The sequence below is a fragment of the Lutjanus erythropterus genome, chromosome 7 (genome assembly GCF_056507025.1).
Source record: "Lutjanus erythropterus isolate fLutEry1 chromosome 7, fLutEry1.hap2, whole genome shotgun sequence".
NCBI lineage: Eukaryota > Metazoa > Chordata > Actinopteri > Lutjaniformes > Lutjanidae > Lutjanus > Lutjanus erythropterus.
This window is the reverse complement of record NC_139323.1, coordinates 20452593-20476975: the sequence shown is the minus strand read 5'-3', so window position 1 is coordinate 20476975 and position 24383 is coordinate 20452593. Positions and strand designations below refer to the sequence as shown.

Below are 24383 nucleotides of genomic sequence, written 5' to 3'. Positions count from 1 at the left end.
AACTGTAGTTCAACATTTCTGGAGATCCAGCAGAGGTGAGAGCCTTTGGAGAAAATGACTCTACCTCTCTCTTGACCTCAGTAAACATTTTCCTAACAAGCTTATAGTCTCAATCACCAGTTTCAGGTCTTCTTCAATACAGCATGTTGTTCGTGTAGATGTTTTTTAGACTAAATCAAGGAATCCTTTAGGGTGGGACTACCTTCATTTTCAATGAGTCAATTTTGAGCCACAAAAATCAGATGAAACTATTGAACTAGATGTTAATGATAAGATATAGGTCAAGATTCTTGTAAAGTAACAATACATATGAGTTCTGAGTTTGTCACACCACAGAAACATGTTGTTAACCACCCAGACAAATTTCAGTTATTAAAAATGGCTAAGTATATAAAATTAGGTCTCAAAATCATGAAAAAATCAACAGTTTGAGGGTGTGTCTGCTCCACTGTCTCAGTGTCAAACACCACTATGTCCTGAAGGCGACCTCAAACATGGAGTCTCCTAGCAGCTTGATTGGACATGTCCAGACCTGTTTGAGTCATCAGACGGAGGACAGAGAAAGGATTATATTTTTATGCCTTGCTTTGCCTGTTTCAGATTGAATGCTCCAAAATAAAATTAAAAGTAAGTAAGTAATATGTTCAGAAGAAAAACTCCCTTTCTCCTTTACAGGGACTTTAAAATATTTTCATTAACATGTTTTAGTGTACTGTTTAGTTGCAATATGAAAAAGATTGCGAGCAGGCAGGCTGCCATATGTCCTGCTGACCGGACGAGCCAAAACCAAGCACCACCCAACTTACAGTATGTCAGCCTGCCAGATTGAAGCTCTTATCGGTACTGTGCATGCTCTGGTTGCAAAAACAAGGTGTTTACCTCGTAATCCCAACGTTGAGGCTGTAAAATGGCAGTCGACAAACCAGTGGGTGATGTCACTGTTGCCTTGTCCACTTATTCTACTGTCTGTGGCTGTGACTACTTCTTGATGGACAACAGTTTAATTTGTGCTCAGCTGTCAAATACAAAATAGAACATGTAACTCTGCCTAAAACCACAGACTACCATTTTTACAGCTCTATTTGTGATTAGACAAATAAGATTATAGCTAAGTCTCCTGACTTCCAGTTGAGCTAAGCTAAGTTATTATGTCCTGTAGCCTCACACCTTTAACACAGACATAACAATATTGTCTCTAGAGCTGCAAGGATTAATTGGTTAATCGATTATTAAATTTATCACCAACTATTTTGATAATCAATTAATGTTTGAGTAAAATTTTTTGAAAAAAGTCAAAATTCTTTGATATCATCTTCTTAAATATGTTTTTTTTTGTTTCTTTACTCTTATATGAAGGTAAACTGAATATCTTTGGGTTGTGAGTAAAACAAGACTTGAGGACATCATCTTATGTTTTGGGAAACACTGACTGAAGTTTTTTACCATTTTCTGACATTTTAAAACGAACAATTATTAGTCGATTAATCGAGAAAATAATCGAGCGATTAATTGATGATGAAAGTAATTATTAGTTGCAGCCCTAATCGTCTCATCTAACTCAGAAAAAAGGCCAGTATGATTGCCTTAAATTATCTATTCCCTTAACTCTGAAACATTTAAGAAAGTTGTGGTATAACCACTTGTTACAGCCGTTATTGAAGTGTATATATAGGCTAGAGTATGTGAGAAGGTAGGTCACAGTATGATCATCTATCTACTTAATTACAGAGGAGTCATATGGGGGAATGATGATATTGCTGCCGTCCATATCATCCCATTGACTGTTGAAAGTTAACGTCACCGTTTAGCCTCCCTCTGCAGCTCAAAGGACGTTTAAACTTTGGTTTCAGTGGGAACATAATCAGTTAATCTGCGACATAAAACTACCTGCGTCCTCCTGGCCAAGGAGAAACCAGCCTGTCTGCGGGGGGAACGGCTTCTTAATTGGTGCTTTGGAGACATCCTCGACTGCATGAATAAACAGTCGTCTCGGCTCACTCTCTTTCTGTTCACTTCATTTCACCATGTTTTATTGGCATGAAAGTGAATAGCGGTGCCGTCAGAGGATCTTTCTCTGTCTTCCTCCCCTGACCTTCATATCCTGAGTACAGAAAACACTCTGGTTTTGTGTCACCTTCGACACTAAGTTATCACTCAGACTTCTGCAAGAGGAGCTGACCTTCAGATAAGCGAAGTGCCGTGCTGTCGTTTAACACAAGCATTGCTCACATTTCAGGCACCTTTGAAGTGTTATGACAGACAATAAGGCTTGTGGTTGTGTAGTTTAGTCAATATCTTATTTTACTTCAAATCTTTCCTTACTTCTGCAGCATGTATGTTGTGGTTTGTGCTGCAGGTTTGTTGACTTGTTGAGCAGCCACAGTACAGTTAGTGTTTCCCCTTGCCATGCTATTTTGGTATGTAGTTGTAGCGTGTCATGTTGCCGGACTGGGCCAGACACTTTCGCTGGCTCAGGAATGTGGACACGAGGCTTACTTACTCTCAGAGGTCAGAGGAAGCAGACCCTTAAAGGAGAAATGCTTTTAGAGGAACGAACCCAAACTGCCAAAAAGAAGAACAGAAAAAAACACTTTTCCTGTCCGTGAGAAACGTGACAGTCCCTAGAGGCTGAAAAACCGCAGCAGAGTTCCAGTTTTTTGTGTCTTAATGGTGAAAAATGATGCTGTGCTGAAGCACTCAGCCGACGCTCTCATTTGGGCTGAAATTAACTCTTTTTCCAGGCTTGTGGGTCAACACGTGGTATTCAACCTGACAGGCCAAACATGGCTGTGAATACTTGAACATTACTGTTATAAAATATCTGTAGATAAGGCAGCTTCTCACCCTCTCCAATACAAAATTTTCTCTTCTCAGTTGGAGAGATACTTGAAACTGAATAATATATTATCAGTTGTTGCATAAAACAAAGTTACATCAGACCATCTGCAGCCTTCACAATGTTACATCTCCACTTCATATATTCACGTCCATATGTTAATTAAAACAGTATTTAGTCTTTCTAAGTGTTCCTCTTGCCCACATGGGCTGTTAAAGTGATTTTAATGTAAGTCATGGGGGACAAAATCCATAAAGTCCTTGTTCTGTGTAAAAATGTGCTTCAAAGCTTAACCAAAGCATCAATAGGTCTTTTCTTTTAAGTACAGTATTCCTTCACTGTGTTACTGTCCCTCACTCAGCAAGGAAACAAAAAGAGGAACTTCTGAACTAACAGAACTGTAACTTTGGAAGATATCCACTTAATATGACTAAGTCTGACTGAAACTTCATATGAACTTAAAGGGATAGTTAGGATTTTTTTAAGTGGGGTTGTGTGAGGTACTTAGTCATAGTCACTGTATGATCTACGGTGGATGGCACACCCTCGGCAACGGTGCCAGTGTTGGAAGTTAAGCAATTTGTAATGTCTTCACTGCTTTACCGTGCCATCAGACAGCCTTTTCCAATGGGAAACCCCCGTTATAAAAGCCAGATATTGCTCTATTTTGCTCAATCAGGCTCCATTGGCCAAATCAGTAACTTTACCTTGCAGAACACGGTAGCTGCACAGTCTGTTAGCTTGTTTGTGTTGTTGTGTGACGTTGGTGTTTAAAATGGTTAGTTTGGATTCCCCAAAGTCACGCAATAACACAAACAAACTAACAGATAGAGGCAGCCGAAGACCAACAACTCCTGCGCAATTATATACATTGGTGAAAACCAGCAAATCTCCACATATTGAGGAGCTGGAACCTGTCAAAGTTTGTCATTTTTGTCTAATTATTGACTTGTTTGTTATTGCCAAGTGGATTTGCACATATGGGGAATGTGCCTTGGTGTTTTTGGTGCATAACAATGAATATTAAGTTCAAGGTTTAAGTTGTTTATATGTCATTTCCACATACATTGCATTTCTCACAGCCCAATGTGCTAACACAGACATAGAAATATAGAATATAGAAATATAGAAAAGCAAACATATAAAGATATAAAAGATAACAAGACATCTTGCACACAGAAAAAAGTACAATTACTAACTACAAGGCATTAACCTGCTGGCATTTTGAAGTGCAGTTTGTACACCAGTATGCAAACATAAATGTGTAAAAATAATTCTAACAATATGAAGAAAGAGCAAACACTTCAAGTCAAGAAGCACAAATAGAAAATTGACAATAAGATAAAAGAAAAATCTTATAAAAAATTGAAAAATATGTACAGTGTATATACATGAAAGAGTCGTACAGTTTTGTGCAGAATTATGCAAATTATTTGCCAGAGAGTTTGCAAAACACAGCTCACAGTATATAGTATAAGAATAATTGAAATGTGCAGAATAAGAATCCTGAAAAAGAAGTAGTCCATATCTGTGTAGTGTAGTGTAGATGGGGAAGGGTGGACTTTAATGTACATTTTTTTCAGCTTTACATTATTCGTAGGTATGTAAAGTCCTTCTTTACACTGAATTAACAGTATTAAGGTTCTGAGCATCGAAACAAGTTTTTTTTTCAGCACGAGTAATTTTTTTACTGCTTCTCTGACTCAGGGAATAATCAGCCAATTACAGCATCATTATTTCTGTTTCCTCTTTGTCTAGACAAGCTCTTGGGTATAAATCTGTGGTTACACAATGCAGTAAAACTTTTAAAAGCATAAAAATCTCTCTGTATAAGAATTGAAGCCCATAAGATGAGGATAATGTAGCAACAATATTGTGTGACCTTACTACACAGATTGGCCATTGAATTCATGATCAGTGATACTGAGACTCTTGCTGCTGTTATTTAATGACAGAAAACAAATATTTTTGATACTAGCTTCATTAACACAGTTTGACTCCCAGTTGTATGTTCGGTCACTTGTATATGTCTCTTCACAGGACTGCTGGTGCTTTGACCCTCACTTAACCTTTTGGTCGTCTCTTCCCTCATCCAGTCCCCTGCAGACTTTCTGATTTATTCTTTCAAGTGTGAACGCTGGCTTTTAAGTACAACCAAAAGGATTTTTGGCAGCAAGTTTTGCAGCTTCACCCTCCCCCCTCCAGGCTATTTACAGCCAGCGGAGCTTATAGGCGCCATTATTGGCAGTTTGAGGGTATTTTCTCAACTACAGAAGCAAGTGGTGGGGTCTGACTGCAGGGCGAGGCAGGAGGGTGCAGCCTGTTTCACAGATCACAGATTCAGGGTGGTGAATGGGCTCTAAAGTTAAGAGGAGAGATGAAGAGAGCAGTGAGAGAGGATTAGAAAGTGATGACTTGGGGCGAAGACGCACAGCTCTCAGTCAGCACAACCATGGTGTGTGTGTGTGTGTGTGTGTGTGTGTGTGTGTGTGTGTGTGTGTGTGTTTGCGCATGGTGGCAACTTGACACTGAGTAAGAAATACACTGAGTTTAGCAGGAATGGAGGTATAAGTGTGAAAGTAGAGAATATTTAAACTGTTGGTTGGGGCCCCACAATTAATCGCAATAGGTCATGTACAGTTTCCAAATTGCAGAACCAGAACCAAACCACCAAATGTTTCTGAAAGAGGAAAAATGTGTGAGAAAACAGCATTATAATAGTAAGTGCTGTAGTCCTGGCCTGAAAATCTTGTTCTCCAGATGAAAGAAAAAAAATGTTTGTTTGGTACAAAGACCAATAAATATCATATCCCCATGATATTAATAGTTTTTTTCACTATAAAAGGAAGATTGTAATGCAAAAATGATCATCTCCAGTAATTGTATTCATCAAATCTCATCCACTTTAACTTAAGACTTCAGCACTGTATTGTTAAGTGTGTGAGGGCTTTTTGCAGGATTTGTAAAGATGTTGGAAATCCTTAAAAACACTTGAATTTTAATGTAGGGCTTTCAAGGTTCAAAAAGTACTTGGATTTTAACACAGTGCTTGAAACGGCTTGATTTGTATTACTTTCATAATAAATCACTACCTGCAAATTCTGCAAAACCTGTGTGTTGTTCTGGAGAAACGTATAGCAGAAAAAATGATATAAACCTCCTCATCTGCAGATACTCACTGCTGCCGCTTTTCAGGCCCTCCAGAGACATTTTGGTGAAACGTCTGACATATTCCAGTCCACTGTTTAACAGATATTCAGCCTGGATTACTCCCAAAGAGACTCCAATTAACACCGCAGTGCATTCAGTTTACAAAGCTATACTTGTGCGCATCAAAGCAACCATCTCCTCGTCTGTTTTCCTTCCTCAAAAGGTAAAAATCCATGAAATAAAAGTCCTAACAATTTGAGATGCAGAGAATATTCCTTAGATAGAGAAACCTCTCAAATTCACTATAATGAAATTCTAATCTGCTCCTCCAGTCCACCTCCAGTCATGTTTTAAACAATATAAAATGCTCTGCAAGAAGTATTAAATTATCTATATTTTTTGTCAAAATAAGTTCAAATGCGTGTTAAAATGGCTCACATACAGCTCTACACCTTTCCTTCATTTAGTATTCGAAGATTCATGAATATGTCCAAACATTCAAGTCTTTATCAGTTAATATTTTAATTGTTTTCTTGATTAACTAATTAGTTGTGGATGTGGATTAATAATGGTTAATAACCGTAAGTTACTGTTCATACCTGTAATAACTGTCAGTGACCATTAATAATGGTCAGTGATGTTAATAACTGCTAATACCTGTCAATGATCATTAAGGACAGTTAATGAGTATCAGTGACCATCCAATGTGGTTTGTATTTAATACATGTAGTGAAACTATCGAACATTTTATTAAACATTTTAATTATTGACTTATTCTGATGTTTGAATCTTAGTACAAGTTAAGAAAAATTGATGTGTAGTTCCTGATTGAAACCATTTGTCTTGATTTTGCTGCAGCCTGTCTTTCCTACATCACTGTCTGTTTGGATCTATATGATTTATACCTGATTTCTCTTCTTCAGGAGGTAATGAACCGTTGTCAAAGACGTCCGAGCAGTGATTTAAATCTGAGCATGAAGGCATGTGATGAATGCGGCCACGTAGGTCAGAAGAAGAGTATTAAAGCCTCCTTGTTCTCTGATGGCTCTCTGTAGAAAACTCAGCCCTCTCGTGCTGTCTGTCTTCCAGCTCGTCCAGATGGAGCTATCATACCAGCCCCTCTGTTTATGGCCTCTGCTGCAGGCAGCAGCCAAATACCATCGTAATATTTTCCTGCTCCTGAGAGGAATTATTTCATCTGTATGAATATGAGGCTGAGCGAGAGCCTGCCTGCTCAGCAGAAGCCTCTCCAGGAGACACGGTGGAGGAGGAACAGGGCTGTTTGCGAGGCTCAGTCCGACATTTCATCAGATCTCTCATCCTGTATGTACACCCATAACTCTGTGTTCATCTGAATGCTTTATGGTAATTAATTAATCATGAGGGTTAAGCGTAGCTGATGGCCTCAAGGCCCCGTGCCGCCTCCTCTCTCTGGTGTCACTGCTGTGCTTTCGTTGGGGAATGTAGAGGACAGTTAGTGGATTAAAGAAAACTTAGAGCTTCAGTCATCAGCTCAGGCTCAGCTGCTTTACTCTTCAATTCTCCAACAATGGCAGAATATCAAATAAAGGTTTTCTTAAGGCAAACTTTCAGAAGTTCTTTTGAGGTAGAGTGTAGTTTTAAATCCGTCAGTTGGCACCGCATCAGAATCATCAGATGATGCAGCGGTGACAGCCGCCCTGCAACAGACAGACCGCTGCAGACGTGTGTGGTGCAAGAATACAAAGACGTGCAGGAGGGAAGATAAAATGTCTCAGAAAGGCATGAAAACTGGTTGTGCCCGTAGAGATTTGAGCCACACTTGAGGATTCAGGTTCTCCCGCTGGCCTCCCTCTCTGCCTGCCTGGGCTCAGATCCCAGCAGAGCTCTGTCTCCCGTGTCTTCCAGGTTTTGCCTGTCTCTTCCTGTCTCCTCCACTCTGACCCTGAATACAAATAAAAAAAAAATCCCAAGGAGAATACACTAGCTGTTCTACTTAAATGAAAAAGTGTTGTTTTTTTTTATTGTATGCCGTTCCCAAACAAAATCAGCTCAAAACTACTAGTACTGCAGGGCTCAAAAAAAAGGCCGGAGAAAGTATGGAGTAATGGCTGTGCGTGTCCTCACACAATTAAACTATTTTGATAATCAATTAATTGGTAATTGATAAGTAATTTTTCATGCAGAATGGCAAAAAAGGCTGTTTTCAGCCTCTCAAATATTGAGATTTCCTGCTTTCCCCCCATTTATTAGGATATTAACCTGAATATGATGATCATCAGGCTGAAATCATCACTATTGTCTGGCATTTTGTAGATGTTGCAACACTAGATTAAAAAGGACAATTGATTTTAGTTGTTCTTGTTAATTTTGTAGTATTTAGGTCATTTTTCAGGCAAGATGGTAAACGATTCTTCATCCGAGCTTCTCAGTTGTGAGGATTTGTTGCTTCTCTTCTGAGTAATGTCATGTGATTAACTGAATATCTTTGAGTTTTGAAGTCTTGGTTGGACAAAACAAGCCAATTGAAAACATCACCTTGGTCTCCAGGACATTTTTCAGTATTTTCTGACATTTTAGAAACCAAATGATAAAAGTTGCAAAGACTAGTAGTCAATTAATTTATTAGCCTATCGCAAGAAAATTAATTGCCAACTATTTTGACAAAAGAGTTGGCAATTTATTCTTTATTATTATTTTTTTTTTTTACATTTTATTGACTAAATAATCAAAAAATCTTAAATAATCTGCAGATTAATTGATAATGAAAATAATAATTGGTTACAGCTCTAATTCGTATGTAAAATGATGTACAGTGATGGAGAAAAGAGGAATTCCTTTTGAAAACAGTGATGGGCGTATCACACTTATGACTGTTTTAGTTGGGTGAGTTATTATAATTATGAAATACCTCTCAAATTTGCAACTAGTGTTAAGGAAAAGCATCTGTATCTTCACACAGAACAAGGCACAAAGGGATGTTTTTTTTTTTATAAAGTCATGGCTTGTTATTGTCCTCATCATGCTTTAGTGGTCTGTTAGTCAGTTTGTTTGGAGGTCAGAGTGCTTTCTGAGTTGACAGGCACGATATAACATTTTCATAATAGAATGATCTGAAATTAAATAATAAATCTGAGCACTGAATTTAATCAGTTAGATGATAAGTGTGTTGTGTTGCTTCCCCAAGCTGCCTCTCTGAGCGATGCATTTTCAGCTGATTTTCATAGCTTCTGGTGAAACCTTATTTTTCTATTTTATGTTTTTCTATTTTTTTTTTTACAATATTAAACCTAAGTATACTTTGATTGAAAACCAACCATCCATCTAAGACACTATGAGACATACAAAGACATTATAGTTTTGATTCTCAATCCTGAAATCAGTTTACACCTCAAAGAGCATGTTGTCATGTTTTGACCCCTTTAATTACTGAGCTGTAGTCTGAACACACAGTTCTCCCTGCAGTCATGCATGGATGCGTTGCAGTGACTGTATACAGTATGATGGAGGGGGATGGATGGGCGGATGTATATATGACCTGGAATAGATTAACAATAATTGATCCAGATGACCCCCTCACTGGATGTAGGCCTCTGGCTCACAGCAGGATGTGGGTATACCTCAGTACACAAGAAACAGCTGTATGAACATGTACAGTACATTTACAAGCACTGAACTTTTTTATTTAATTTAGAAGTTTATTTCATAGTAAAATATTGTGGTCTTTATTCTGTCACATTGCTATAGTAAGCAGTCACTTTGCAGATTAAGATTTTATACTCAAAATACTGTATATGATCAACATATAAACAGGCTTAGGGAGTAATAGATTACATGTAACTGGATTACCCTACTTAATTAGGGTACAAACAAAAGGCAATTTTATTCTACTCCATTTTAAAATAAAGAACAATATACTACCATGTGCAGTGCACACACGTTACAACACAAAACCAGCCTCAACACGACTCTGATCTCTGTCAAATTCAATTCATTATACCATGAAAAAATGTTTACATTCTGGAGATCTCAGCACAGACCAACCGCTAACATTAACTACACAAACCAACTGCTAACGTTGGCTATACAGACCAACCACTATTAACCAATATTTAAATGAACCGTCCTAACCCACTTAGAAAATATAATGATGACAAAGTAGCTCCTCTTCAACCAGCTCTAATATTATAAATCTACTGATGATTATGTTCAGTAAATCCAGTAATATTCTTATCTTTAAGTGTATTTATGTACTTTGAGTTGTAAAATGTTTAGTTTGAGATTTAAATTGAAATGGAGCATTTTTACGTTATAATGCCACATTACTTAAGTTAATGTCTTGCTCTTAATGAGGTTATGTTCTCATTGCTGTTCTGCTTGTCAGCAGCGATTATGGGAAAAACTGCTGGCCTGATTTTCATGAAACTTGGTAGAAGGGTGTAGCTTTGGCCAAGGAAGAATCCATTAAATTTTGAAGTGGATCTGAATCACAGGGCAGATACACAAATTATGTTTCTCTTTTTTTTAACATTGTAAGATAGGGCGTTTGGCTTTGGTGGAGGACTGTGTTGGACATAAATCTGGAACCTTGTCCCCTGTGGGGTTAGACCAACTTTAGTTTAACATTTCACTTGTCTTCACTCAGGTCTTCAGGGCTGTCAGATACGAATCACTGTCTCCTTCGTCGTGCAGGATTTTACTTAAACAACAGCTGATTTAATTAAGAACTACACAGTCTCATGTTAATTGGCTCAGGTGTGTGTAAAGTAGGCGACACTGCAGCACATCAGGCTGCACTCCTCTCCACCGCACCGCATTACTTTAGACAAGGCTGCGCCTGCGACTGTCAGGCTGCTGTGCTGCGTTTGCTCTCCCTCACCTCAGGAGGAATTTAATCCAGTTTTAATCTGCTCATATCATCAAACCTCGACGTGATGCATCCTGTCTGAGCTGATTAGCTTGACGGGCTTTTCACAGGGCGACGTCAAGAAGGGGCCAAATGAATGACGGGACGTTAATTTCTGTGTGATCCGCTGTGACGGCTGGGAGCTGATGAGCAGTCACTCATCGTTTCTCATTAAGATGAGAATATGATATCCTGACAGAAGCTCTTTTACTTTGATGTTAATTTTTATTTATTTTGGCTTATTGGCTTATTTAACGTCCTGGTTATCATTTATGCAGCAAGATAATTAGTTATTGAGTCTAATTAAGCACTTTCATGGTGTTGTTAATTTGCTTGACTCGTGTCTAATGTTTTGAAGACTATTTTACCTTCTGACAGTGAGATAAATGTTGAGGTTTACCACAAACCTTTTTCCTATGTGAAAAGAATATCTTCCTTAAATTGAAGAAAAATAGTTCTGTTGCTTACACAGAATTACACACATTCATATCATTATGGCTACAGCTCTTTGCTGTTTGACATAACATATTTTCCCTGATAAATTGATGGTAAAATGGCCTTGCTCAAGGGCAATTGCGCAGTGGCTGTTAAAGGTGATAGAGATGATAACTCATGCACATAAATGCTGAAGCTGGGAAATTTGATGCAGTGATTGAAGGCTTCATGTTGCCCTACAGACGCCCTGTCAGTAACAGGGGTTGGTTGTTTATTTGTAGGTATAATTGGGTTACAGTCAGAAACAACCTAAGTAGCTGAGGGAATCAAGCCTACGTATTTCGCCGGCCAAGTGATGCCACCTTTACAACTTTGTTGCTAAATTTGTCTTTTTAACCTCCTGCAGTCTTTATTTCTTGTACATGTGCCTGCAACAGTTCTGTAGTGTTTGCAGTGAGAGTCTGATGAAGAGCAGTATACAGTCCCTCCAGGAAGTTGCGATCACAACAACTGTACGTCTCCATTAACCAACTCAATTTTTTATTATTTTCTGTATTAATTTTTTATTTTTATTTTGTCAAGGGCACTAAGAAGAACACAAAGTGTCAGTGTTATTGACATTCATCGATGCTCTCTGCACTTCTGTATTTCATAATTTTGTACCAGCTGTTTTGACTGAGTTTGAGCTACAAAAGGATTTTGCTTCTTTGTGGAATAACCTCTGTGCACTTCTTCAGTTACAAATAACGTATATTTTGGTAGGATTTTTGTGATCCTGAGGCTTTTTGGTAGAACACTCAGAACTGTGTGTGGTTTTATTCCCTGGAACAAGCCTTTTTAATGAATGGTACAAAAAATCACAAGTTTTCCTTGCAATTGGCACTTGCTCCTACAACTTCACAGCAAAAAAAAAAACTCCTAAAAACATCACAACATGCATCACAATTTTTGGAAAAGCTCCCATGAAATGAGGCATTTTAGACTGCCACAATCCTAGGAAAAGCCAACAAAATCCTGCAGGGACTGATCACGGCTCAAAATGTCACTTCTTTGCTACATTAAATAAGTGCACATTGGAGGCCTGCAGTGTGTGAGCTTGTTTATTTGCTCACTTTCGGTTCATCACCTGCCCTCTTTTGGTATAGTTGTGCGTGCACTCTCCTATCCGTTTCTACCTGTCAGTGCTGCAGTGGCCATGTTTGCCATCCAAAGCAACTTGTTTGTGAAGTTTGAGTGCATTCAGTTTGAAAATATTTAGGATCTCTTATCAGTGCTTGTCTGGTAGAAAAACTTTGCACACAATACTTTATATGAGCACTGTTTGTGATTGAGGTGTAAGAACAAATCTATACATGATGAAAACTCATTAAACAACTGTAAACTACAGTCCAAACACTTACCAGTGCAGTATAAAATAGTGCGTGCAAGATTTAGTCAAAGAGGACACATAACTGTGTTATTTTGCTGCTATGATACCAACAAATGTATTGTAGCAGCAGGACGTTAATTACTGCACCGTTAACATAAAAAGGACAGTTTGGCAGCATCGAACACCTCTCTGTTGGTGGTTGTGCTAGTTGCTGCTCTTTTCAGTCTTTTTTATTGGCAGACGTTTTGGCTTGCTATAGAGGGAAAAGCACAGGTAAAAATAAAAACTTTAATGGCTTCATTCCATTTAAGTGTCCTAGTTAGCCATGACAGAGAGCCAGTACGCCCAGCAGCAGGACACTGGAACTTATTAACCTCTTTTCTTCCACCCCACCCGCTTACCAGGGTTGATGTAGCAAGTCGACAGTTTCGACACACATAGAAGAGCTGGGAACTTGAATTAATTATGATACAGCACTGTGTGTCATGTTTTTCTAGTCATAAATCTGTAATAAATATTGTGTTTTCTTTAGGTGTGTAGTCACATCTTGAAAATTAATAGTGTATAAGCGATTAGACCATTATGATTCAAATATACGCTGGACATTCCCATGTTCTATAATGTCTCATAAATGATGAAAAATCCTTCCAAAATACCACATTAAGACAGCAAGACCTTGAGGAACACCATAGAAAAAACAATTGGATGGTATACACTTCTGTGGGTTTCTCAAAGACCCCCTTATTGTCAATATACTTCAGAAAGTCATGCATCCTCTGAATGCTCTAGGTCTCTAGTTTGTTGTAAAGTTTCACGAGGCTGTGATTTTCCTAGAGGTCACTGTAGTTCTGTTTATACATTGAGGTCATGTTTCAGAGAAGGTCTCACTACAATGAAATGGTCTCCGCTTTCCAGTCAGACCCAATTTATGACACTCAAATACTTTTTAGGGACCCCAGTGTGCAGAGATATTGAAATAATAGGTGAAAATAATTCATACTGCATAGAAATAACAGCATGTTTTATGAGTTGAAGGGCTATATTATTGATTACACCTTACCTCCAAACATGTAAAAATATCTGCTGTGGAAAAGGAACTATATAAAGAATTCATGGCTTAAAGGAACTTTCTGAGTTACTTCTTTCCAGTTGGCAGCACTGAATTAATTGGGCTCATGTCCAGTGAAGAAGGATAAAACTAAATGTAAGAGCCTCTAAGTCAAAGCCGTGGCAAGACAGGCTAGTTAGCTACTCGCTGTATAGTTTCAGAAGATCGTTAACAAATATGAATAAATGAATAACTGTTTTCTTTTACTTTGACTGGAGTTTGTTATCCTGTATACTTTATAGATTTACTGTACACCCGAACTCCATCCATAAGGTTACTTTAAAGGACCAGTGTGTAGGCTTCAATGGCATCTAATGGTGTGCTTGCAGATTGCTAACGCCTCGTCTCACGCTCCAGTCAGAATGTGTAGGACAAATTTTTTCTCGCATGCCCCCATTCAGAAACCAAAAAATGTTCACATCCCTCATTACACATTTATAAAAAATCAATCATTAATGATAAAGTAATTAATAAAAAAAAGTTGAGTTTTAGTGAAATAAAGGTCAGCACGATAGCATCAGCAAACTTTTGTTTATTTTACCTACATACATCATATTCATTCAACTTCATTTCACTTAATGTTTTTCCCCTGGTTATCCGCAGCCCACCTGCAGTGGCTCTGTGCCCCAACAGAAGGGACTGCTGCTCAGATTGAAAACTCTTGGTGTAGGACAACCTACAGTGGCTGCAAAACTTTGTACAAAAAGTGAAAGCATGTATCTAGAGCCAGTACCGCTTTGTCCGTTATGGGCCTCTGTAGAAACATGGCGGTGGAACCTGTTCTTATTCTAAGGTAACAAAAACACTATTGAAAACCTACTACTATTTCTGCCAAATTCTGCCAATAAATGCATGTGAATCTTCCACACTAGAGCAAGCAGATTAGTTTATTTCAGCCCTCACAGCAATGTTTGTAAAGAAAAATATAGCGCCAAGTAGCAACCTTAACAGTTATCATTAAACAGCCTTGAACTCAAAGGTCAGATGAGTTTTATAAATGAATTCCACATACAGATCCACCTTTTTATGCTTGCTGTTTCTGAGTCCTTGACCAACTATCACAGAAAATGACATTTATGTGGCCGCAGCAAGCAAACGACAGTATTTGTCCAACTCCTGCGAGAAACTGGAAGGGTAGTTATTAGAATATTTAAACTGAAATCAGTGATTTCTTGTTGTTCAAGTAATTTGGATCCATATTTATGTCATCAGTCAGTGATATTTTGCAGCCGTCCTGGACCTGAATCTGCTTCCTCTGCTGTGCTGCTATTCTCTATTGTCAATTGTAGCTTCAGTAATCTGTGCTGAAACAATAAGGACTATTGTTTGTATGCAAATGTAAAGTAATTCCAACCAAATCCAGTGGGAACAATGCTTCGTATAGCCAGTGCTGACCTATATAAATGGTTATTTCTCTTGCTTAGACAAAGAACAGAGCCTCCTCCCAGCACACATTATCCTCATTAATGTCAGTATATAATTGACTTGCTATGGGAATGGCTCATTGCATGCATTAACATTATGCAAACTCTATTAGCCGTGTAATGTTGCATGAATCCACCAAAGTGCCCGTACAGTTCCTCATCGTCCTGGGAGCCTCTATCCACTGTTAGTCCCCACAGCGAGTGTACAGTTCTTCAAAGAGAGCGGGATGGCTAATTGGACTGCTAGCGGTTAGCAAATCTTCAGCGTCATTTGCACCAATAGTCTCATTACATCAGGAGAGCATCAGTGACCTCAAGGTCCTTGAAAAGCACAATTGCATTTGGAAATTGGGAATATTTTTGTCTCTATTTATAGTTTTTCTATCATTGTTGCATGCCCAGTGGAAGAGTTTGTTCCCAAAGTGCCAAACAAGTTAATGATTCGCACTCAAACAGATGAACATAATGAGATAGTAATGACATTCAGCTCATTTTAACCATCAGTACAGATGTTTTAGCCTTTTGGCTTTGATCAGTGTTCCATTTTAGGATAAATGTGAATACATTAAAAGCAGCACAATAAAGCTAATTAGCTGCATTGTTTTGCTTTCTCTTAAAAATCCAAAAACACTACTTAAAGATAGTATATTTATATGCATACTGTAATTAAAATGCAAACATTGTGGAGGTATATTGAAAACAAAAGATTTGAGAGAGCACACAACAAAATCTGAGGGCTTTTAATTTGGCGCCATGCCATTGTTCTGATGGTCCATTATTTTGAAATTTCAGTTGTCTGAAAAATTGGATTAGAAGACAGTTTTTCTTACAGCCTGTTATAATGAAAACAAGAGGGCCCTTTGCTCCAAAAATGCACACTCTTACTCTCACTAACACCCAAACCCTAAAGCCAGAAAGATAATCTATTAATGGTTATCCCCGATTCAGCACCATGGAGAGGGCCAACAGTCACTGATCTTACAATTGCAGGGAGAGTGTGTATTTTTGGGGCAATGGGCTTTTGTTTTGGGGATTAATGGCTGTCCCTGCCAAGAACAATAACTATAATTATAAATATAATTTTTCAGAAATCGGTCCAACTCAAGTGGGCGACAGTGTCCACACCACAAATGTAATAATAATGACAGTGAAGTTACGAATGATATCTTTGAGATCACTTTCGGTTCATGCTAACTTTTTACACATGCTCAGGTCATGACTGCTAATTTTTGGTGTACACAGCACTTATTTTTTTCAAGTCATAGTTTTTCTTGTTTTTTGATATCATGATAAATATATTGTGGACTTTTTATTGTGGTATTATCGTACTGTGAGTTTTTGGTGTTGTTACATCCCTACAGACAGCTGAACTTACAGGGTATAGCCTACAACTTACAAAATGCCTGTATAACCTAATATTGGGCTGAAAATTGCACATAAAAAGTGTCATTTCATCACTGCCAGACCGTCTTGGTGCTGATTGGGTCTCTGAAGTATGTTGGGTACTTACTTTGATGATCACCTGGATGCCATCAAATTAATGTTGACTCATATGAAAGTAACACTTTTGTAACGGAGGGTCGGATTCTCCAATGTCCTCCCGTCTTATGCTTTTTGTTTCTCTGTGCAACATGCAGCAGTAACAGTTCATAAAAAGGCGAGACATTTTCACAGACATAGCGGGGACACGCCAAGTGACCATGTTTACAGAAGGTTACTCGCATCGCTTTTGTTATAGCTACCGTTCACGGTGTGGATGTACCTTAACACGCTGTCAGACAAAGGGGCTTTTGGTCCAGTGGGACATTTTTTCAGACTACTGGGGTTTTCAAACAATAGTCCATCTGAACAACGGACAAGTACCCTTTCAGTCTGAGTCCACATTTGAGAGCACACAGACAAAGATTCAGAGCAGCAGAATAGGATGGTTTGGTTTTATTTGTCAAGTTTTTCAGATATCTGCTGCCAGTTCTGCTGCCATCCCAGTAAAATGGAGAGAAATGGAGGATGTGGTTCTCAAGAGCAATGAAAAATACATTTCAGATGTGTCCCAGTAATTCAGGATTATCCACAACTTGGCTGTGAAGAGTTTTTAGTTCTGATAACAAGCTTTGAAAATAATCAATTATCACATGAACTGCTGGTTACATCAGAGAAACTGCAACATTATTTCTGGAAAGACATGTTGCTGTTGCCATTTTTAAAAATTTGAGCACCGTGAACAGATCTGCTTGTGTTGTTTACGTTTCAGTGACAGATGTCTCAAAATCTCTGCCAGTAAAATCACAGTCAGTAAAAATACAGGAAAAGGAAAAAACGATTTTAGAATTTGAACTAAAGCCCTTTTAGATTAGTGTTTAATAAAGGTGACAGAGTTTGCACTAGACTTGGACTGAGAGTCAGAGACTGTCGGCTCATCTCTATATTCAGAGCCCCTGAGGTGAGTTTCTCTCTCCACAGAGAAACTGGCTCAGTGAGGAGTGTCACATGCAGACAGATTTATTCTAACGTGTAATATTCGACCTCGGGCTCACCTCGATGGCGCTGAGTGACAAATGAAGAGTTCAGGCAGAAAACAGATTGATTCCTCCCCCTCAGAAACTGACACACACTGTTAAAAAAAATGATTAATAGCATTTAATCAAATGAGGTGCACGCTAAAAGGTATGCTTGTAATGCTAACACTCATGTTCTTATGTTATGTTTTCATTTGTTCTGTTATCAATCATTTATATATTAAATCTGGTCTGTTTTCTCATTGTTCAAATAAATCATCACTGGGTTAATTTTAAAGTTCTTTCTTAAAAACAGCCCAGGCTTCTCTCTTTTCAGGCCTGGGTGAACACAAAACACATCTCTTTTTGCAAAGGAGTACACTTATTTCTGCTCTGCACTACAAAATGTAAGAATTACCTTTCTAAAGTGTTACTGAAACAAATTTGAGTCATGTTGTTTTTATGGAGAAGTCATCATCTGAGAGATTACTACTGCACCAATGACAGCTGGTGCTCATGGAACAATAAAAGCACAAACTAATGGAAAACAACACTGCCGAATTCAATAAAGAAAACAAAAAAACATGCAAAATATTTCCCTGGTTTCTGGTTTGTCCAAAAATGGAGAACCGATGACATTCTTGCTGCACAGATACTCTTACAACACCCAGAAACATGTTCTGGAATTTGTCGGCATAACTATCTCTAAAAATATCTAAAAGAGTTATTTTCTAACTTTTAAGTGAAATGTCTGGTAAATTACAATTCAGATGATCATGACTGTCATTATTTAAATGTCAGATATCAGTTAAAAAATACAGATGTAGTTATAAAACAGATATGTATGCTTGTTCATCAGTGTATGTGTGGTTTGATGTGATTTTCCATACCTCTACCTGGTTACTGGGTACATTTAGCAGCTGAAATGTATTTGTTTTTGTATTCCCCAATGGACATTTAATTAATTAAACTATAATGCAGCAAAACACTGGCCAGCTAAGACGATATTTAAAACACAGATGAGTACTGTAAACAAGCCCATTCCTGCCAGTATGATGAAAGAAAAAATATCCTGTAAAGTCAGAAGAAAGTCACACAAGTCAGAGAAACTGAGGGCTTAAATAATGGCATAATGGCCTTCTCTAATGACTTAGATACTAAGTAATTTTTTCAAGATATTAAGTCATTATTTTGAGAAGGTTTCTCATTATTTTGAGATATTAAGTCATTATTTTGAGAAAGTGTCTCGCTATTTTGAGATGTAAGTCATTATTTTGAAGCAGTTAAGAGAAAACGAGAACTTTTCCCATTATAAAAACTAACAGGATGTTTTGTTTTTCATCACATTGGTAGAAATAGGCTTCCATCGTAAACAGAGGCAGCTTAGCAAAGATTCTCTTCTTCTGCAGAGAGGAGGGCTCTGTGGTTTTGTGTAAATCACCAGTAACACCGATTTAATATGTTCTGTTTTATTGTTGTGTGTTTTAAAGGGAGCAGCCCATCTTCAGTGCCAGAGCTCATGTCTTCCAGATCGACCCGGCCACCAAACGCAACTGGCTGCCAGCCAGCAAACACGCCGTCACCGTGTCCTTCTTCTATGATGCCAGCCGCAGCGTCTACCGCATCATCAGCGTGGGCGGCACTAAGGTTAGAGCCCACCATACATACATGACTACACAGATAAACGTGCGTAAATGCTACTTCATATGTTCACAGTATTAACAGCTCACACAACGGCCACTCTGTGTCGGAAGTAGTGGAGATGCAAGTTTTTCAGTGGTGTTTCACAGGTCAGAAACACATATTGTTGTCTGTTATTATTTTCAGGCCAAGAGACAAAAAACAAGTAATTCTGCTGAGATTCTTCTGAGAGGACAAACGTTAAACAGGTGGCCGATAAATCGTTCTCTGAACCACAGTTTTCAGAAGTCTGTTTTATCATCACAGATGGAAAAAGCTATATTTATACTGATAGTGCTTTTCGATACTAATACTTAACCTCCTGTTATTGATATTACTTGCCCATATTCAGTGCAAAAATTAAGACATGATGTGAAAAGATTCAAGTTATTCATTATTACTGTTTTTGCAGAAATATCAAGTTTAATTGTTTCCTGAGTTGTTGAATTTAGCTACATTTTTCACAAACTGTTTATGTAACATGACATTAATACCAATATCAGTATTGTTTGTCCATACTAGGGCTGAACAATTAATCTCAATTTTATCAATATTGCAATATGGACTGTTGCAGTTTTCATATCGGAGGAGGTGCAATATTTGTTAATGGGAGGAATATGTGTCAGAATATCATTTTAAATTAAATATTGTGGTGCTGCAAAGACGTCCTGGTCTACACATTATTTTCCACAGACTTAAGAAAACATCTTTGTTTGGTACAGATCCATAATCATTTTAATGTTTTACAATAACAGTGAGAATAAAGACTTAAAAAATATAATTCCTTTTAATATTGCAAATCATGTCGAGGTTGCAATATCAGATAAAATAATCGCAATTAGATATTTTTTTTCCAAATCATTCAGCCTTACTCAATAGCCATTCCTGTCTATCATTGGGTGTTAAGTCTCAAGTGATCTATTTAACAAACTTGATTTTTCTTTGACTGTTTTATATTTACTTAATCATTCTTTACATGCAGTATGGTTTTGATGTCACGTCAGTTTCTCCATCATTATCTGTACAAAAATTCCAGCTGACTTTTATGTACAGTTTTAGTTCAAGTACATAAAAAGTATAATAGGATGTACATAAAATCAGAGGAGGTGGAGGATATATTTGGAAAATGCACTACATATACATATATCTGAAAACTAAATACATTAATTCATTAAGGACAAAAAAGTGGTTATGAATTGCACCATCTTTTGATCTCTTGGGATATCTTGGAGGAACATTTGCCTCAGAGCGTCTTAACAGATCCTTGCAGAAATAACTCGACTTCTGTGTGAGCGTTTGCATTTTGTGGCCCACATTTTCTCCGGCACTTGTCTGAATTGGTCCACTGTGCTTTTATTTGTGAGGTTCAGAAGTATCTTATTATGAGTTTCCATTTGAACTCCCTCTAAGTGTTAGAACTGATCATTCGATGTGCTTCCCTGTAAACTTCCCTCCAGGTATGAAGTGGATTTATCTGTGTTCATTTCAACCTCCCATTTGTCCTTTATTTGTGGGGAATTGTTTGGGGTCATTGAGAAGAAAATTAAGTATCCATTGGAGATTACTTTTCTATACTATACTTTTTTCCTAGATTATTTTGTTTCTGTCAAATGAAGGCAGCATGAGAAGCAGTGGGAAGGCGAGAAAAATCAAATCAACCTTTTATTGAACTTGTGTAGTGACATACTGCACCTTGTTGCAGTCAGCAGTGAGTTAATCGTATTTCCCTCACATAGTGTTAGTAGTACACTGGTGAAGGGACTCTATTTGTGTAGTACCATATCCCCACTCTGCGCACCTTATCCTGAGATTCTTCAAAGAAAGGGAAATAAATCTGTTTTCCATTTGGTTGTGGCTGTCATGGGTGGGGATGCATTAGTAGTCGGAGGAGTTGCACATTGTCAGCAGAATATTTATAACTCACCCACATCGGTAACACCACTTCCACAACAACGGAAAAGCACCTGGGAGTTCAAATGCTAGCAGCAGATCTTGTTAGCACCAAAATGAGAAACAACTGCTCTTTGTAGTTATCAGCCAATCGTGCCAATTTACCGCCATGAGACTCAAGGCTTTTGGAAGAGAGACCAAAGAAATCTACACTTGGCAACAAATCTGCCTCATCAGACTGTTCACTTGAGAGTACGACTGAACAGATCATCGCACACCACAACAAGCTTTTTCACTTAGCTCTTCCTCTGGCCTGCTTGTTATATATTTTTATTTACTGATTGATTTATTTATTCATTTGTTTATTTATTTACTTATGTTTGCATGCACAGTTCTTCAGTAGACCTCCGTAACTCCATAATTCCTTTTAAGTGTAAATGACACGACTGCAAAGGCTCCAGATTCTGAGGACGACATAATCCAAATGTGACTTGAGGTATTAATGTTTCCATGTTATTTATTGTGGCTAATGAGCATAAAGAAAACCACAGAGCCTGTTTACTGTAATGAACTGCTGTAGAGTGGATCATTGGCTTGTTGATAATCAGATGAAAATCAGCATTTCTCCTGGTCAAGTACATACAAATAAAAGATAACAGGCTGTAATGAATTTGGCATTTAAAGGGGAAAGAAATTCTTAATGTTCCTCTCGTTGTTCCCCCCATCATATAAGCCCTAAAAAAATAATAAGGACAAAGATATTTTTTTGCCTCTGTGCCAGCAACAGGCATCATGTTTTCGGGTCGTTTGTCCGCCCGTCCCATTCTTATGAACGCAATATCTCAAGAAAGTGATTTCTTCAAACTTGGCACAACTTTATACAGGGTCCAAAATTGACACCCGCATAGCACCAAATGCGGGTAGATTTTTCATTTGGCACATAAATTTCAGAAGCCGCCTGACACCAACCAAATTTGCTTCCAACCAAATATCATCAGCAGTTCACGTTATATCAAACTGTGCCAAATTTCGATACCTGGAAGCACATCCGGGTGAGAGAGTATCACAGAGTATAGCGAACTGAAGGTGGCCACAAATGTGGTAAAACTTTTCAAAACTCGCAAAGCTGGCGAGGGCAACATGCCTAACAAACTCATAATATAGTGTAACTAAATGCTAAAAAGTGCACCGTTTTCAGAGCCAGAAAGCTAAATCACCCCCACAGCAGCTGCAGCTAACGTTAGCATGCCTGCAGCCAGTGTCTAAATAATGTAACTTAATCAACAACTTCATCGACATCTTCAGGTGATTAATTGGCTTGTTGTTGTTGGAGATAACTGGGCTGTTTACTGTGATAAATGTAATTTAGATTTAATCCTGATGAAAATGCTAAGCCAACAGGACCTTTTTTCTTCTTTATACTAGTTATTCCTCTAACTTTATCCCCCATACACCATGTTTCTCAGCTCAGCTGCACTGCCTTGTCCACCATTAGAGAGGCTGAGCAAGAAGGTCCTGAGTTCGAATCCCCCAGCTGGCCGGGGCAGGGCGTTTCTCTTTGATGTTCTCCCCATGTCTGCGTGGGTTCTCTCCGGGTTCTCCGGCTTCCTTCCACAGTCCAAAGACATGCATGCTAGCTTATAGGTGATTCTAAATTGCCCATAGGTGTGAATGTGGGTGTGAGTGGTTGAACTGGTGACTTGTCCAGGGTGTACCCCGCCTCTCGCCCAATGTCAGCTGGGATAGCCTCCTTCGGGAATAAGAGTAACAGAAAATGGATGGATGGATGGATGGATGGATGGATGGATGGATAGATGGATAGATGGATGGATGGATGGATGGATGATTGGATGGATGGATGGATGGATGGATGGTCCTCTGGTGGCGAGTGCTGCACTCTACAATATATCATCTCACCATCAGTTTGACAGAAAGAGGAGCATTTGTGATTTTGATGGTATTGAAAGTCATTCTGTCAGGATTTCTTGATATTCTGTTATACCGTAATACTTACACCACCCAAGCCTACTCATGAGTTCACATGCAAATTATGACATTTACATAAATACTTAATAAGAAAAAATGATAAAGTGACGTCATTTTATATTCAAAAGATCTTCATCACTGTGATATCATGAAAAAACTGCAAAACAACTTGAAACTGTCAATCAGTCCTCTGTACAAATTGTGTCTAATGGATAAGTAGCACTACAGACCAGAGGAAAAATGTGTTGTTGTTTTTTTTTATATTGGGGTGAACTCTTAAAGTTTGTAGCTTTATCAGTGCAGCACACAATTAGATTCAAGTGCAGACTCCCTCCTCCTAAAGGCAGAACTGAAGTGGGTGCGTCTTTATAACAGCTGCTGTAGTTGTGCATTTTTACTTGAAAATTTAAATTATGAAAACATTTGTGAAATGAAAATATAGTAGCTGAAGGAAATCTGACAATTTGATTAAAAAACAAATGTATCCCATAGAATGGACGAGTTTGTCTTCATAGCAAAAATGTGTAAAATATGAATCAGAAAATGAAACAATAATTTTCTGTATCCCGGATTTATGTTAGTGTTGAATCCCTACAGACAGTGTACATATTTAATCCTACATAATATCCTGCTGTGTTCTTGCTCTGCTTTAATTTATATCCTGTATTTCTGTTCAGGATCCTGTTATTTATCACAACAAGGTCCCACTTTTTTCCTACTGGGAGCACTGTTTTGTTCACGTTTGCCATGGCTTTCAGTCAAGTAGTTAAACATAATGGACACCTATAGAGACGGACTGGATTCAATGCGCTTCCATAGTATCCACAATATGCTGGAAATCACATACGTGCTGGTTTGATTGAAAGTCCAGGTGTTGTAAGTCCTTTACCTTTTGTAAAGGTTCCACTCGGCACATTTTCATGGAGTTCTACCTAGAACCCAACAAATAGAATTGGCACCATCTTTGAAAGGTCTCACACAAAACCTCTTATGAAAAGTTCTATAGAGAACTTTTCTATTGTATAATGGTTTCACCCAGAACCCTCTCTGGGTTTTTTTTTCCAAGAACCTTTCCACCTGATAAGGATGCTAACAAAAAAAAAATCTTCCAGGAAGGGTTCTTTG

General features: G+C 38.1%; 1 protein-coding gene across 1 annotated transcript in view; it reads left to right on the top strand.

Moving 5' to 3' along the window:
- Positions 1-24383, top strand: part of LOC146323959 (homer protein homolog 3-like) — a 67762-nt gene that overhangs the window by 6926 nt on the left and 36453 nt on the right. The window contains exon 2 of the mRNA XM_084723135.1: positions 19193-19349. Within this exon, the coding sequence (XP_084579261.1) occupies positions 19193-19349 (157 nt within the window). The remainder of the gene's footprint in view (positions 1-19192; positions 19350-24383) is intronic.